The sequence below is a fragment of the Rhineura floridana genome, chromosome 2 (assembly GCF_030035675.1).
Source record: "Rhineura floridana isolate rRhiFlo1 chromosome 2, rRhiFlo1.hap2, whole genome shotgun sequence".
Classification (NCBI taxonomy): Eukaryota; Metazoa; Chordata; class Lepidosauria; order Squamata; family Rhineuridae; genus Rhineura; species Rhineura floridana.
The window spans coordinates 88613133-88631610 of NC_084481.1; the positions used below are offsets into that span (position 1 = coordinate 88613133).

Here is an 18478-nt window from a genome sequence, read left to right on the forward strand (position 1 = left end):
TAGTTATACCCATAGATGGACATGCAGCATTCCCACAAATTAAACCCGCACACTCCTAACTGGTTAAATACACTCAAGACCAAAAGAACGAATTGGGACTCCAGGGCAGGGACTACACAGAAGCAACCCGGAGCTCTGATGTTTTTCTGCCTCATCAAGCAACTGGTGGACAACAACCCACTTGGTCGTGTCTTAGTGCCTGCTGGAGAAAGATGTATATTATAAAAAACCCCACTAAAGCCATGACAGAACAAGTCCACATTTTCTAGCTTAATTTCTATATACAATTGTAATATCAGTAATAGTTGTGAATGAGATGCTTTGTTCGATTAAGTTTTATTCCTGCATACAATGAACAGGTGCTAACTTTTTAATAATGGTGTAGTAATATTTATTCTTCCCATCCATATTTGTTAAATTCTGAAACTTTATTAGCACTATGTGCCAAACCTTTCTCAACCACTCTTTCATAAAGGGTTTCTCTGTACTTTTACAGTTGTTAACCACTATAACTTTGGTGATAGGCTACATATTGTCTACTGAATTTCTATGATTCCTTCCAATATGGCTTCTGATGTCATTCAAGAAAGTAAACCAGTAGCCTTAAGGCAATGGCAGGCCATGACAGTTCTGAGGCTAGCGTCTCTCAACAACCCAGATAAATAGGCTATGTGTCTAAACTCAACTCAGAGTTTGATCAGCTCTAGACCTACACATACTAGACATACTACACATAGAGACTATTTTGAGATTGTGTGTTGTTCAACTTCAAAACAATAGAAGCATCTAAACATAAGATATCCATCATATTTGGGGAAAAAACAACCCATTGGCTATCATTTGATCATGAATTTGAAAATGTATGTGGAGACCACCTGGTCACATGTGTTTTTGCTGCCTTTAGTTTTATTGTAAAGTAATAAATGACCTCAGGACTGGAATTCTAGTCTGAGATTGTTGTATCATGCATTGAACATAACTGTCCTTTCTTTGGCACATATATTACAATCTTACGGAAAACAAAAAAATGTGCTGTTAACACTTCTAGATTTTGGGCCAGCAATTCTGGGGAAATTTATGGCTTGTTTTTTCAGTGTTCCAACCAGAGTCAGAGTCTTAGCTAATCCTCTAGCCAGCTGCACTCCAATGAAGAAGTTATCAATTGTTACATTCTGTTTGTGAGTTTGGATGGCATACATTGCCTCACTGAACATCTTCCTTTGGGGAAAAAAACTAGTGCAGACTCCACATACCGTTTGTGTAGGTTTTTGTACTTTATATCGTGGGACATTGTTGACGCCAATGACTAATGTGCAACTATATCATTTTACCGAGAAAGGGAAGCTCTCAATAAAGGCATGATTCTTTTTATTGCAAATGGTGTCACTCATAACTTCCACCAAGAATGTTATTTGTATGGCTTTCTTGGGGTACATTTGACACCGATACCTGTCAGGTACAACCAATTTTCTACTGAGCAAGAATTAATCTATTACCCACTTCACCCTCAAGAATACATGGGTATTGAGGTAACTTTTGAAGTAGGTATTGAGAATATCAGGTTTACAATCTATAGCTGACAATACCCTGTTAAAATTAGATAGCTGGGAAAACCAAACCATAGGAATCATAAACCTTTCAATCATACAAGAAACAAATATATAAATGTTTTACAAATGATAAAGAACCTTTCAGTACAATCAGCCAAACCTAGCAGCACAAAAGAATGAAGACAAAAGTACTATATTCTAATCCTATTTGAAACTAAGCATAGCCTATGCTTTTTACATGAATCCTGGGATAATCAGTCTCAAACTATTTGATACTCCAGATTTTATTTTACTCTATTTAAATCTGGGAGTTTTCTCTTTTAAAATCATGTTTTGCTTTTTCTAATTTGCCCAGTGTTACTTCCAAGTTTTCCATATAGCTAAGGAGTTAGTAACTGAAAACTCAGAACAATATTGGAGATTGGTTTAGCAACTGATCAGAAAGCATGGTCTGGTCTGCTGGTATGCCTTTATAACAGCAGCTTGATCTGCAGGAATCAACAGATGATTCCACACTGTGGAAACAAACATTATCCCCTAATAACGTCTGCATATCAAGCAAATGTTTAAAAAATATCTACAGAGGCTAATTGTCAATCCTAGCTAGAGGGAAGTGTATTGGCCCTCTCCTCCCTCACCCCAGAGAGTCCAAACACGAGGTGTGGAGGGAACAGCTTCTGTGACATGAAGACTTGCTTAGCGGGCTGTGTTATGCAGCCCAGGAGTTGTGGTTTTGGTATGTCACTCTTTGAAGTAGTTCTCCAGTAAAACATACCGCTAACTAGAGCTATACACAACAATGTAGCGAATTCTGTTCTTACTGACAGCTCCTCGGAACAAAGTAAGCTGTACAGTAGGACCCCACTTTTCAGCGTTCCGCTAATACGGTGGTTTTCAATTATATCCATGTTCATTATGTTTGGTGCTTGTTCCGCTTTTTTGGCATGACGCGCTCAGCAGCTGAGTCTGAGAAGGGCGTCAGGCGCCATTTTATTGTCAGTGATTCAGTCTGTTTACAGCATTTGTGTGCTCTGCGTCTCTCAGTATTCTGGCAATTTTCCAAACTTTCAAACTTTTTAAAGGTATTTTATTATATATAATATTTTTGTGTTAATTACAATGGCATCAAAGTGTAGTACTAGTGATTAAAAAAAAAGGAGTCGTAAGCCTCTTACTTTAAATGCCAAGTTAGAAACGATTAAACTAAGTGAGCAAGGTATGCCTATGGCTGAGATAGGCCGTAAGCTAGGTTTGGCTGGCTCACCAAACAGTTAGTACAATTGTGAACGCTAAGGAGAAAGTTGTGATGTCCCTGTATTTTAATATCTGTAAATATGGTAAGTGTGGGTTTATTAAGTGATATATGTTTTTAATGTTTTTGATTGCTGTAAACCGCCCAGAGAGCTTCGGCTATGGGGCGATATACAAGTGCAATAAATAAATAAATATGGTAAGTGACTGAGTAAGAGGGGGGAGTACATGGGCTAGAATGCTGGAGAATGCTGTATGATGATTGGCTGAGTGTTTGAATGGCTGAAGGTATAAATGAGAGGATGACAGTTGAGTGTGGGGGAGTTGTGAGAGTTGTTAGTGGAGAGTTATTTGGATGAGTTGGTTGGCAGAGTTCTGAGGGAGGCTTGGATTGTATTTGGTTGATATTTAGACAAATTATATATTACCAGAAACATAAAGAGTGATACTGTATGAAACCATACGCTTGTTAAATCTACCTTACATAATCTTGTTATTTCCTGGTGTTTATAAATAAATATTTTATTGGTTTACCAAAAGTCTGATCCTTGGCTGGGGTTGATACAGACCAGAAGGGTGGGCAGGGTAATACCAAAGGCTGGAGGGAAACAGTATCAAACAAATGGCGGCAGCGGTGAAGGGAGATATTGTAACATCGTCAAGTATCCAGAGCAACCCAGGATTGTATGCTTTATAGACAAAGATACAAGTGGGTTATTGACGGCAAGGGCACCCAGACACAAAGTAACAATAAGCCATAGGGGGAGACTGAGAAGTCTCTAGCAGTATTGTTTACAGGGAGTGGCTGGTGGTGCTGCCTAGCAGTGGGATCTTGTGAAATCTGTGCTAGAGCGTGTGAGAGAACAAATAAAAACCGAGATCCTGACAGGTAGTGGCCCTGGTGGGAGTATCGCAGGTAAAGCCAGCTGTGGGATCGTCACAAAAGTGTTGAAGGAAATTAAAAGTGCTACACCAGTGAAAATTAAAGTTGTAAGAAAACATGATAGCCTTATTGCAGACATGGAAAAACTTTTACTGGTGTGGATTGAAGATCAAACCAGTAGAAACCATCTCCACATTAAAGTGCAGGGTGAAGCAGCTAGTGCTGATGCAGTAGCTGCAGAAAGTTATCCATGTGAGCTTGCAAAGATCATCAAAGATGGTGTATAAGCAGCAGATTTTCAACGTGGACGAAACGGCCCTATATTGGAAGAAGATGCCGTCTAGGACTTTTATTGCTAAAAAGGAGAAGTCAATGCCTGGCTTCAAAGCTGCAACAGACAGGCTAACTCTCTTGTTAGGGGCTAATGCAGCAGGTGACTGCAAGTTAAAACCTATGATGATTTATCACTCAGAAAATCTTAGGGCCCTAAAGAACTATGCAAAAGCTAGGCTCCCTGTTTATTATAGATCCAATTCAAAAGCTAGGATGACTGGCGATCTTTTCTCAAATTGGTTCACGGACTATTTTAAGCCGACAGTTAAGGCTTACTGCAAGGAAAAGAAGATTCCTTTTAAGATTTTACTTCCTGCAGACAATGCCCCTGGCTATCCTAGAGCTCTAGTTGGTTTGTACAAGGAGGCAAATGTTTTTTCTACCTGCAAATACAACTTCATTGCTGCAGCCTATGGACCAAGGTGTAATTGCAGCGTTTAAATTCTATTACCTAAGAAGAACTTTTGCTATAAATGCCTTAGACAGTAATACAGTACCTGGGCATAGACAAAATAAATTAAAAGCATTTTGGAAAGGCTTCACAATTTTGGATGGTATAAAAACTATTAGAGATGCATGGGAGGAAGTTAAAGAAACAACATTGAAAGGTGTTTGGAAGAAGCTAATTCCCACACTTATGGAGGATTTTGAAGGCTTTGGGAATCCAGTGGAGGAAGTCACTACAAATGTTGTGGAAATGGCAAGGGAATTAGAATTGGAAGTCGAGCCTGAGGATGTGACAGAATAGCTTGTCTCTCATGACAAGACCCTAACAGACGAAGGTCTTCTCCTGACTGAAGAGCAAAGAAGGATGTTTCGTGAAGAGGAGTTCCATCCTGATGATAGTCCTGCTGTCACTAGAGAAATGACAACCAAGGAATTGGAAGAAGCTATCAACTGTATAGAAACGGAGATGGCAGCTTTTGAGAGGGTTGATCCAAATTTCGAAAGAAGTTCTAAAGTGAATGCAAGCCTTCTAAACGGTATTGCATGCTATAAAGAAATTCTAAGGGAAAGGAGATGGCAATTCATGAGGCAAAGTTCATTGCTTTCCTACTTTAAGGAAGTACCACTGTAACCTTCAACAGCAACAGCTAGCCTTGAACAATCTTAAACGTCAACAGCAACACAAACCCCTGCAAGAGCTTCATCCAAGTCTCCATCATCAAAACGAGTAAGATTCATTGATGAGTCAGATGATGAAAATGTGCCAGCTCCAGGGGCAATGGTGAAGGCTCACCACACAACGGAGAGCCAGCTGGCCCCGCAGCCCTAAAGGCTGAAAGGCAATGGCACCCCTGGCTGCAACACCCACTGTGTGGAGCGGCCCCTGTTGCACGTGCTCTGGGCCCTCGGCGCCTTGGTGGGCGCTGTGATGTTCCTATATATTAGTGTATATATAGTAAGTGCTGGTTGGTTAGAGTATACATGGTAAGTAGTGAAAGAGGAGGGGGAGTGAATAGGCAATAGAATGCTTGATGATTGGCTGAATGTTTAAAATGGCTGACAGTATAAATGAAAGGATGACAGGTAAATCTGGGTGAATGTGAGGTGGTGAATTGTGGAATCTGGGGGGAGAAGAGAAAGAGTGGATTGCTTGGTGGGGTTTGAGAGAGTTGTTTGCCAGGAGAGCATGAAGAAGGAGAGAGGTGGAGTTCGGATTAGTATTGAGTAAAACCATATGCTTATGTGCCTTAAGAAGAAATCTTGTTAATCTTGTTAGCTTTGTTATCTGTAATAAATACTTAATTTGGTTTACCAAAGGCCTGATCCTTGGCTGGGGTTTCACAGACCAGAAGGGAGGGTAAGGTAATGACCAAGGCTGAAGGGGAACTGTAACAAATGGTGGCAGCGGTGAAGAGAATAACAATACCAGTATTCAGAGTCTCTGGGAATACTAGTATTGGGACGTTACTGGTGGTTGCCTAGCAGGGGGATCTGTTGAGATCTGTGCTAGAGCGGGGAGAGAAATCATAAGAGAGAGCGGTCCGGACTGGTGGAGTCCCTGGTGGTGCCTAGAGACAGGCAGTAACCACGAGCAGGTAGGAACCTGACAGTGAGAGCCAGGGAAGGATGCCTCACAGGCGCCCACCCGTGGCCCTTCCTGCTACTGCCCTTGGTACTCTCGGGCTTGCTGGCCGCCAGCTTCAGGTTCCTGCCCAAGCATGACGTCATTGATCTCGAAGGTCAGTACACGCCCGTCAAGGGCCCGGGGAAGAGAGAGCGTCTTTTCATCCAGACGCACTTTCTGATAGATGACACCAAGCACTTCTCTGCCCTGATCACCGAAGGCTCCTTTGCCTCCATCACAGCCGCTGCCGGCAGAAAGAGTGACTCGCTTCTCTCTCGGGCAGCCTCACCGAGCTGCTGGAGCTGGACGCAACAATGTGGAGAATTACAGTCTAAGTAAGCTCCTTCGCTAACCTTTGCGCAGGCAGAAATAACACCTGCATCAGTCCCAACCCGCTCCTAAATGCCGTGCAAGGAGACCCGGCTAGGATAGAAGCGCTGCAGCCAACATTCACTTTCCCGGTCTTCCACGGCCGTATTTTCCTTGGCCCCTTCTTGGGTGGTGAGCGTTTGGGCCCTGGGCATGAATCGGCGTGCTTCTTACATGCAGCCAAAGTGATGTGCCTCACCTATTTCTTGCAGGATGATAATACTCATCGCTGATGCACCTCCATATTGCTGACAGGAAGGTAACCAATGTGTGTACTATATATTCATTTCACTTTCGTATCTTTTTTTAGGCCTAGCTCTATTGCACACTTAATATATGTCAGGCCCAGGATGTGACTCAGGAACCAGACCAACGGCTGTAGTTAATTCGTGTTTTATTAGGGTAATGTCCAAAGACTGCGTTTTCTCATGAAGCAATACAGGGATATAGGTCCTGCGGCATTGGGAGAAAGTTGACAGAGCAAGGGACTTCTTTCCGCCTGTTCTTTAAGAAGGGGCCAAACGGGCGCGCAATCTTTCGCTCCTCCTTAACTGCCCCTCAGGTACTGCCCGCCTTCCCCCCTTTCTCTCCTGTCTTTTCAGCTGTCTGCGTGTGCGCGGTGAGGGGGGAAGCATCACCCCCTCCTCTTCTGAAGTTTCCGATTCCAGGATGGGGGATAGGGGAGGAGCTGATGGTAAACTGCCTCCCCGCTTTTCGGCTGTGAGCAGCCCTCCCTCTTTCCCCTCTTGCTCTGAGCCTGAAAGAGAGGGAGCCGTGAGAATGTCCAGGGAGGGCTTAGGCTCCCCGTTGCTAAGCGACCTTATCACTGGCAGTTCCTCTGTTTCGTCTTCGCTCCAAAGGGGGGAAGTTCCTCCCCCTTCCCTCTGACATCCATCCGAATACTCTTCTCCCAACTCTCCAGGATCCAGCTCCCCGGGATTGGGACCCCAGCTCTGCCTTCCGACACCATCCCCCCTCCCAGGCTGTGCCCCCTCCCCTTGTCTGGCTTGGGACGGTCTGGCTTGGGACGGTGGGGAAAACGTTGATGGAAAAGTTTTACCAATTCTGGAGCATGCACATCAGCTGCATCTTCCCATGATCTGTCAGCCACCCCACAGCCTTTCCAGTGAATCAAGTACTGCAGCTTGTGGCGTCTGATCCTGGAATCTAAGATCTCCTCAACTTCAAACTCAAGCTGCTCATTTACCAGGAGTGGAGCTCCGGGAGGTTCCTCCGGCCGTAACTCACTGGGAGGGGCGGCTTTCGTTAAGAGGGATCGATGGAACACAGGATGTATTTTAAACGTGTCAGGCAGCTTCAGTCAGTACGCCACGGGATTGATTTGAGTTTCTATTTCGAAAGGACCCACCCTCTTGTCTTGTAATTTTCTACATTTGCCCAGCATCTGGAGGAAGCGGGTGGACAGCCATACCTGGTCTCCCGGTTGAAGGGGGGGGGCCTCCTTCCTGTGCAGGTCAGCAACTCGCTTGTACTCCATTTTGGCTTCATTTAACTGCTGTTTCAGTGTCTGTTGCGCCGCTTGCAATTCCTTAAGGAAGTTCTCAGCTGCCGGTACCAGCATTCCTTCTGAGCTGCTTGGAAAGACTTTAGGATGGAATCCATAATTAGCGAAGAACGGGGTTTGTTGAGTGCTGGAGTGCAGAGAATTGTTGTAGGCGAACTCTGCAAAATGCAAATATGATACCCAGTCAGTCTGTTGATAGGACACATAACTTCATAAATATCTTTCCAAAACGGCGTTCAAGCGTTCTGTCTGCCCATCTGTCTGGGGGTGATGGGCGGAGGAGAGTTTTAATTCCGTCTGCAACTGTTTCCACATTGCTCTCCAAAATTTGGCTGTGAACTGAGTTCCTCGGTCTGAGACTACGCTGTTTGGCAATCCATGCAGCCGGTAGACTTCTTTTATGAATAACTTGGCCATTTCTTTAGCCTCTAAGGCCCCTGCACAAGGAAGAAAGTGTGCCATTTTGGTAAGTAGATCCACCACTACTAAGATGGCTGTCATTCCTTGGGACTTGGGTAGATCAGTTATAAAATCCATGGAGAGGTCCTTCCAGGGTTCGTGTGGGACAGGCAACGGTTGTAACAGTCCTGCTGGTGTCCCTGTTTGTGTTTTTGTCCGCAGACAGACAGAGCAGGACTTTACATAACTCTCAATATCCCGACGCATTTTAGGCCACCAGAAGTCCTTGGCCACGTTCTGAATGGTCTTGTAAATCCCAAAGTGTCCCGCTGTGATGGAATCATGACACTGGCGTAGGATTCTGAGCCTTAATTCCCCTTCTGGCACATATCTGGCGGTTTTGAACCATAACAGTCCATTTCTCCAGTGAAAGGTTACTTCTGAGTCTTGACCTTGTCCCGTCTCCTGCTGATATTTTAGCATGTCTGCATCTTCTTGTTGTGCCTTTTTGAGTTCCTCTTCCCATGAAGGCTGGCATACTCCCAACGTTAATTTCTCTGGCGGGATTACGTACTGAGGCTGGTCCTCGGATTCACTTTCTTTGTATTGTGGCTGTCTGGATAAGGCATCCGCTCTCTGGTTTTTGGCTTGGGCATGGTAAGTAATCTGGAAGTTAAACCTAGTGAAGAACTGGGACCATCTTATCTGTCTCTGGTTAAGCTTTCTGGCGGTTTGGAGGCTTTCAAGATTCTTGTGGTCGGAGCGCACTTCAATTCAATGAGAGGTCCCCTCTAGGTATTGTCTCCAGTTTTCAAAAGAGTCCTTGATGGCCAGCAGCTCCTTCTCCCAAACTGTGTAGTTCTTCTCTGCAGGCTTTAACTTCCGAGAGAAGTACGCACAGGGGTGCAGCTCCTTCCCTTCTTGGTCTAATTGTAGCAGGACCCCCCCGATGGCAAAATCTGAAGCATCTGCTTCCACTACGAAAGGGCGGTTCGGATCAGCAAAGCGCAGAATGGGCTCAGTAGCAAACCTTCTCTTCAGCTCCTCAAAGGCCTCGGTGGCGTTCTCTGTCCATTGAAACTTCTTCTTCCCCCTTAAACAGTCAGTCAGAGGAGCTGTTAATTTGGAAAACCCTGGAATGAACTTTCTGTAATAATTGGCAAACCCCAAAAACCGTTGTACATCCTTTTTGGTGACAGGTTGGCCCCAGTCCAATATGCAGCTTACTTTCCCTGGGTCCATCTCCACGCCTTCCGCTGAGATTCGATATCCAAGGAAGTCTAGAGACTTGAGGTCAAATCCACATTTCTCTAATTTAGCATACAGGTGATTTTCTCTCAGTCTCTTCAACACCGTCTTCACATGCTGGTCGTGGTCTTCCTGGTTCTTTGAGAACACCAGGATATCATCTAAGTAACAGATTACATACGTGTCCAACAAGTCTCTAAACACGTCGTTCATGAATTTTTGAAAAATTCCTGGACTTCCACAAAGCCCGAACGGCATGACCAGGTATTCATACTGTCCGTAAGCGGTCAAGAATCCTGTTTTCCATTCATCTCCCTCCTTCATTCTGATCAGATTGTACGCTCCTCTCAAATCCAACTTCGTGAAGATTTTTGCAGAGCGCAGTTGGTCCAGCAACTCTGAGATCAGGGGCAGCGGGTAGCTGTTGGGGATGGTTCTCTGGTTCAATGCGCGATAGTCGTTACAGGGTCTGAGTTCCCCCCCTTCTTTTTCACAAACAATAGTGGCGCTCCAGCAGGGGATTGTGAGGGGCGTATGAATCCTCGCCTCAGGTTTTTATCCAGGAATTCCTTCAGGGCCTCCCTCTCATTCTCTGTGAGAAAGTAGATTCTCCCTGATGGGATGCTGGCTCCTGGCACTAGGTCAATCGCACAGTCGTAAGGGCGGTGGGGGGGTAAAGTCTCTGCCTCTTTTTCATCAAACACATCTTTGAATTCTTCATACTTTGGCGGCAGGGTCACTTGCTCGATCTCTTGCACTACCCCCGCTAGGGTGTTCTTGATTCCTTCAGGTTGACAGTTCTCCTGGCAATACTGTGAGGTGAACCACACCACCACCTCCTTCCAACTTATTTTGGGTTCATGCTTTGCTAGCCAGGGCATTCCCAGAATCACCTCAAAGTTCGAGAGATCTCACACGTATAGCAAAATGAACTCTTCGTGCCCAGGGATTTGAAGTTTCACTTCCTCCGTGGCTTGTGTCACCCCTCCTGACTTCAGGGGTCTCCCATCGATAGTCTCCACAGCTAGGGGAGCGTCCAGTTTCCACCGGGAAATTCCATGACGCTTGACTAACTTTGCATCAATAAAATTTGTGGAGGCTCCACTGTCAATTAAGGCAGTGGAATTAAACACCACTCCTCTGGAAGTTGTAATCCGAATAGGCAAGACCAACACCCCCTTTGAGGGAGGTTGGATCATTGGGGGGCCTTTATACAACGCTGCCCCCAGTCCACCGGCCTGCACGTGGACTGGGTGTTCTAGTTTCCCGACGGCTCGGCTTTCCCCCCTTTCAGTCCATAGTCTCTGGCCACATGGCCCGGCTTTGAACAATAAAAGCATAAACGTTCCCGGCGTCGTCTTTCCTTTTCTTCTTCCGACAGTCTTGGCCTAGCCCCTCCCTGTCCCTCAGTTGCATTACCTGCCATCCCTGCAGTTGGAAGCGTCTTGTTGCGGGATGCCGAGGCTGAGTATCTCGGGACCTCCTGCTTCCTTTCCAGGCGCCTTCCTTCCATCCGGTGATCTATCTGTAGGCATAGCCGGATGAGCCCTGGTAGGTCAGCGGGGGGGGGGGGAGGTCCTGGCCAACTCATCCAGGATTTCAGCATTTAATCCACTCCGGTACATAAACATCAGGGCGGCGTCATTGTAACCAGTTTCCTGGGACAGAATTTTAAAAGCGTTAGTGTACTCGGAAACAGTCCCTTTAGCTTGCTTCAGAGCGCCTAGTTGCCGCGCTACTGTTTCAGCCCTTTGCGGGTCTTGAAACATCTTGGTCATCTCCTGTATAAATCCTCTGTACCTTCCTAAGACAGTATCCTTTCTCACAAGATACGGAGTCACCCATTTTGCAGCTTCTCCCTCCAGGAGGCTAATCACGAAAGCTACTTCAGCCCCATCGTCTGGAAATTCCGTGTGCCTGACATCCAGATATAACTCACATTGAGCCACGAAGGTTGCCAACTGATCACTTTGTCCCGCGTATTTTGGGGGCAATCCAATGGGAACCTTTACTACGGCAGCTGGAGGGGCTGTTCACATCTGGTCTATCGTGGCCTTCAAGGTTTGATTATCCGTCTTCAGCGCCTTGACTGCTGCTAGCAGGGCTTGAACATCCGTCTGCAAATCAGCTACCTTAGTCCTCAAGAGTTCCACTTCTTCCGTCTCAGAAGTGGGGTTCGTCCCCCCCGCTGCTCCCTTTGACATCTTGTCCCAGTCAAGTGAAGAGAGCGTTGAGGGTGATTTAGGGGGCTCTGTCAAGCTGTCAGGCCCAGGATGTGACTCAGGAACCAGACCAACGGCTGTAGTTAATTCGTGTTTTATTAGGGTAATGTCCAAACAAACACTGCGTTTTCTCATGAAGCAATACAGGGATACAGGTCCTGCGGCATTGGGAGAAAGTTGACAGAGCAAGGGACTTCTTCCCGCCTGTTCTTTAAGAAGGGGCCAAACGGGCGTGCAATCTTTCGCTCCTCCTTATCTGCCCCTCAGGTACTGCCCGCCTTCCCCCCTTTCTCTCCTGTCTTTTCAGCTGTCTGCGTGTGCGCGGTGAGGGGGGAAGCATCACCCCCTCCTCTTCTGAAGTTTCCGATTCCAGGATGGGGGATAGGGGAGGGGCTGATGGTAAACTGCCTCCCCGCTTTTCGGCTGTGAGCAGCCCTCCCTCTTTCCCCTCTTGCTCTGAGCCTGAAAGAGGGGGAGGCGTGAGAATGTTCAGGGAGGGCTCAGGCTCCCCGTTGCTAAGCGACCTTATCACTGGCAGTTCCCGTTTCGTCTTCGCTCCAAAGGGGGGAAGTTCCTCCCCCTTCCCTCTGCCATCCATCCGAATAATCTTCTCCCAACTCTCCGGGATCCAGCTCCCCGGGATTGGGACCCCAGCTCTGCCTTCCGACAATATATGATAGTGTAAACATGTTATTAGGCTTTTATATGCATTCGCAAGTGAAAAAAAGGCTGTTCCACTTCTTAGCGATTTTCGCTTTTCAGCGGGGGTCTGAAACCTAACCCGCCGTATGAGTGGGGCCCTACTGTAAGCAGTTTTTCCTTTCCTCCAATGAGGCTGTGGAGCATTGCCTTTCCAGGAGTCTGGCACGATACTGGGGTGAGGAGCTGCCTGCTGCCCGCCACGTCGAACACCAGGTTGCCAGTCCACCCACCTGACAACAGTCACTGTGTCATGGAACCTGGTGCAGATGGGTGAGGCATCAAGCGACGGAATGGGGATGCTGGGGGGTGCCGCCGCTACAGCGGCATCGTGCATTCCAGGGAGTGTTTGTGTGAGCCCTGGGTGCTCTGTTTCCTCAGGGACTTGACCGAGGCTCTGCGTTCTCCAGTATCTTGCCTTTCTGCAGTGTCCATCTGACTGTTTTTTGGGGGAGCCTACAAGCAATAGCCTTCTCCCACTGTGGGTTCTCTCCAGCCACCGGCGCACCGAGTTAGTCTGCCTTTGAACATGGAGTTTTCATATAACAGCAGCCATCAGCAGAGACTCTAACATCAATTCTAGAGTGACAAAAAACTATTTTCTTTGCTTCTGTATTGGACTGGAATCTTATGTTATTAATATTGAAATGTTACGTTATTCATTTGATATTTTTAATTGATTAATAGCTTGTTTTATGATGTTTTATGATAACTTTAAATGTGATATAGTTTAGGTAATCAATTGAAGTTATTGTTGGATTCTTATGTTTTGAAATGATTTGAAACAATTGCTATTGATGTCATCATTTGCATTTTTTGTGTTATTGTAAGCCACTTTGAGCATATGTATATGGAAAAGTGGCTTATAAATTCAATAAATAAATAAATAAATAAATGTGAAAAATTTCTCTCAAATATTTTAGAACAAAGATAACATTGAATAGATTTTCACATTTTATTAAAATTATATTAAAATTGCAAATTATCAGTTTCCATATTTTACAACATCTGCACTGAGAACACAAGACTGATGTTTACGCTAAATTGAGTTAAGCTCAAGAACTCACCCATAGCTGCAGCCAGCCAGCAAATCTGTATTTCAGAAGAATGGTTCTCCCATTAGAATCCTTTTATTGCCTTACAAAAACACAAAACAAAAAAAATGACAGCACTATAATTACAACATTAAAAAAAAATTGCCACTGCCCAAAAGTTAACTGTAAGAAGTCACAGGTGAAGGGAAACGATGGAGGCAGGGATGTTGAAAATTAGCTCAAGCTCTGCCATAGCTTCCCCCATCAGCTTCTTCATGAAGTAATACAGGTGAAGACTACTACAGGAATACCTTGTTTCCTGTATATAAACAGCCAATAATGTAATGCCATAGCTTTTGCTGGGTTATCACATCTCTGCAAACCATAGTTCCATTCACCAAAGCCCAAATTATCATGGCACAGAAAGTATTCTGCTAACTGGGCGGACACCCTAAAGATTTTTTCAAAAAAGTTTTCTAGATCTTAAATCATATACTGGAATTTTTTAAAAGACTGGACAGATAGTACAGTAGGAATTACCAAAAGAGACCAGACCAATGGGCAACTTGTGGTTTGAGCTGAAAGGGTAGTAAAGTTTGGTAAAGTTTAAATATATTTGTGAAATAAATGCCAGACTCCTTCAGGGAAGGCTAGAGATGTGAAGGCCTGGAAAAAAAACAGAAAAAATTGGGGGGAAAGTTTTTTTCCATTTTTTCTGAAGCCTTTTTGGTTTTTTCCCCCAAAAATGGAAAAATTGAAAAAGATGAAGAAAAAATGGATTAGGGAATGTTTTATTTTAGCATGATGAATAAAATGTTTTATTGAATCTTCGTCTCCCCCTTTTTCTAAGTTCTTTTTATGGGAATGGATGCTTTATGTCTGCTTGACACTGTGGAGGACTAGCAGAGACATGAATAATTTTCTTTGTTATTAATCTTGATGGATTCTTCTTTTTAATTGTTTTTTGCCTGCTCCTCATAAACTGGCAAACCAAAAGAGGTTCCTTACAGTTTAAGTGTTCCTTACAGTTCAGAAGCTTGTAGATCCATTTGTTACAAAAAAAGTAAAAATTAAAAAAAATATTTTGATTTGTAATAATTGTTTGAATAGAATGTACTTTTAATATACCAAACGTGATAATTTTATGCCAAACCAACTGGTAGATAATTACATTTTATGTTCCTAAAGTACCAAAGTGACTTTCAATCTGTAAGAAGTGCTAATATTACATTTTCTCAATTTTTCCAAAAAATTCTGTAAAAATCTGGAAAAAAACATTTTTTCCCCATGGCTTCAAAATTTCCAGATATTTTACATCTCTAGGGAAGGCAAACAAAATGATTAAGCCCACTTACAGCAATGCTGCCACAGTGGCTATACTATACAGTCACAAGAGTGGCTGTACACTATAGCCAGCATGGATTTTTCGCATTCTGCAATGTTAAATTGAAAACACCCACCATGGCATTCTGCTGCTTCCCATAACCTCATTTCAAAACAAAACCGTACAAAACATATAGTCCTGAACTCAGAAACGCTTGCTTAACAACCCTCTACATGTTCAAGGCGATACACAAAACACTCTGAGAGAATCGAGAGTTCAAAGTCTAAAGAGAAAAAAATCCAGACACCCTGTTGGACTTTTTTCTGTCACTGGTCTCATAATTTATTGAAATTAATTAAACATCAGCCATGTTCACTGAGTACCTGTAATCCTATTACTGACCTTACCCCATACTCCAACCTTCATCTTCTGTAGTTTAAAAGTTAAAAAAAAACACCTGGCTGATTTTTAATTCATTTAATAAATTTAATATTGAAGTCAATGACTTCATGGGCATGCTCAGTAAGAACCAAATGTCAGTGTTCTAACAGCCAGACTCACAGCTGTTTGGCTTAGCTAATCAGGGGGCCACACCCACACCAGACATTTATTTCACTATAGGCAGTCATGGCTTCCCCCAAAGAATCCTGGGAAGTGTAGCTTGTGAAGGGTGCTGAGAGTTATTAGGAGACTCCTATTTCCCGGACAGAATTCCAGTGGCCAGAGTGGTTTAATAGTCAGCCCCTCTTCCGGGGATTGTAGCTCTGTGAGGGGAATAGGGCGTCTCCTAGCAACTCTCAGCACCCTTCACAACCTATACCCAGGATTTTTGGGGGGAAACCATGATTGTCTAAAGTGAAATAAAGTTCTGGCATGGGTGTGGCCAGGGACAGATTTGGCTTAAATTTGGGTGGGAGGCTACATGTGCCTGCTGTAGAATAAAAAGGTGGGGGAAACCCTGAAAAACAATGATATTGTTCACAATGTTTTCATTTTGGAAAGAGGTTTTCCCTCTGCCCAGTGCCCACACACTCACCCACCCAATCTCCTCCCCTACCCTTCCCTCTTCCCTATCTCTTCCTACCCCTAACCTTCCTCCCCTTCTCTCCCCCTTCCCCCTCCTCCAGGTCAATTTCATCTATCCTAAGCATGATTGTACAGCAATAAATTCCATTGAACTCAAAAGCATGCAAATGATCAAACCTGCCCCCTATCCCCTCCCCTCTTGCCCCTTCTCTCCCCCTTTCTTCACCCCTCCCTCCCCCTCCCAATCCCTCCCCCTGCCTCATCCCTCACCTCCCTTCCTTCTTCCCTCTCCTCTCCCCCCTGGTCACTTTTACCTATCCTAAGCATGATTGCACAGATGTAAATTCCACTGAACTCAATAAGCATGCAAAAGATCAAACATACCCTTCCCTCCTCCCTCCTATCCCTCCCCTTCCAATCCCCCCCTTCTTCCTCCCCCATGGTCAGCTTCACTTATCCTAAGCATGATTGCATGGGAGTAAATGCTCAATAAGCATAAAAATGATCACACCTGCTTTCTGGTCCCCCTCTCCTCTCTCCCTCCCCCTTATTTATTTATTTATTTATTTCATTTGTATACCACCCCATAGCTGTCCTTCCCCATAGTCAGTTTCACCTATGCTAAGCATGATTGCGGAGGAGTAAATCCCACTGAAGTCAATAAGCATGCAAACGATCAATCCATTCTAAGCAAACTTGCACAGGATCCCATTTCTTACCTCCCAGAATAAAAAGCAGAGAAATTCACTCATGGGCAAAAAACACTTACTGTTCAAGAACATACCTATAAGCCAACAAATATTTCTACCAAACTTTAAAAAGCAGGGAAATTGGGCAGCTATAGTGAATGCACCAGGGGAGCAGGAGACCTGACTTCCTCTCTGAGGTACTGTACTGCCCTACAAATTTTTCAAAATGCAAACACAATTTGGGTTGGTCTTGCACAGTCCAATCCGCTTCCTGTGTGTAGCTTGGAACAATTTGGTAACATGCCTCTGAGCATATGGTGAGTGGTGGCAATACCTGCAATCAGCCCAAATAACAGAAACAAGACATGTGTTGTGCTGATCTTGTTTTAGCAGGGAGGAAACAACATTATTAAGACAGATGATATAGTTCACGAAGTCACTTTAAATAAGTTTGATTTACTTTGCCATTTTAGTGAAGCATTTTCTTTTGCTTGTTTCTATGAATACATGGAGTACAGCAACACGCTGCATAATTTACACTAAAAAAAACTACAAAAATAATTGTGAAATAATGGCACTGTATTCTGCAATGACTTTAATGAACTTTATTTGTATAGCCATAGGCCTTTGCAAAATACAGAGAGAGAGAGAAAATTAAAATAAAATAAAACATCCAAGTACAAATAAGCCATCAGCAGAACTAGTTATACCCAATCTAAAACTGATTATAGTTCATAGTTCTTAATATGGCTAGCCCATAGCTTCTTGGCTGCCAGGGCAAAATTGGCAGCTGGGATTGTTACTTGTTTAAAATTGTCTGCTAAAAGTTCCACTACCAACTCCTGGGGTGATGTATCCGAGTATAGCTGAATATAATATGCCAAGAATTTCCTTCTGGGATCCCCTCACACAAGGGACAATACAACAGGTAATGAATTATGACTTCTATCTGATCACACCCACAAATGCATTTTTGTTCATTAGTTGGGATTCCCAGGTATCTCCCCTCAAGATGTGCAGATGGCATCACTTGAAACCTAAGTTCCGTGAATGCCCTACGAAGTTGTGCATAGGTCAAAACCTCAAAATTATTGGATCTTACATGACTGACCTTAAGTTGGGGCTACCAGACAGAAAAGGGTGTGGCAACTATTGTTGTCCTGTCTTGGCTTGCATCATGGTCAAAGATCCAATTCCTTAGTGCGAGTGGGCTAAGGCTTAAAAATTTTTCCATGGAGAGGTTATAAATCTCTAGCGTTGCTTGGCACTCCTGGGCCCATCCCCCATTCCTAAGTTGCTCAAACCAGCAGAGCTTGGTGAGGGGACTGATCATCCATCCTGTTTAATCTACACCAATATCTAAAGTAGGATAAATCAGTTCTTGCTGAAATTGAGGGTAAACCAAGCTCTGCTCTAAGGTGGGCTGATGGAGCCCAGGGGGGAAGCCCCAGTATCTGCCTCATAAACTTATTTTGCAAATTTTCTGTCTCATGTTTGGCTGATTCCCCCCAAAGTTCTCCACCATAGAGTATTTGGGCTATGATTTTGGCAACAAAAACCTTAAGCACAGGACTAATTAGTTGGCCCCCTCTGGTATAGAAAAACTTTTGAATTTGCCCAGTCGATCTGGCACATGAAAGTTTAATCATGTCTAAACGTGGAGTATAGCAACAGATTGCATAATTTACACTAAAAAAACTCCAAAAATAATTGTGGAATAATGGCACTGTCTATTCTGCAATGGACATGAGTGTCTCAGTTTGCAAAAGATAAAACAGTGGGAGGTGAAATATATTCTAGCAAATTTCTAGGTGTGCTCTATGTTTTTAATTGCCCACTCTTCCTTAAGTGGTGT

The 18478-nt window shown here is 44.2% G+C and overlaps 1 protein-coding gene across 1 annotated transcript in view; it reads right to left on the reverse strand.

Annotated features, from left to right (window-relative positions):
* The window catches only part of MAP3K2 (mitogen-activated protein kinase kinase kinase 2), a 91293-nt gene that overhangs the window by 51273 nt on the left and 21542 nt on the right, over positions 1–18478 (reverse strand). Inside the window, exon 2 of the mRNA XM_061609216.1 lies at positions 13618–13687. Coding sequence (XP_061465200.1) covers positions 13618–13621 — 4 coding nt within the window. The 5' untranslated portion in view covers positions 13622–13687. The remainder of the gene's footprint in view (positions 1–13617; positions 13688–18478) is intronic.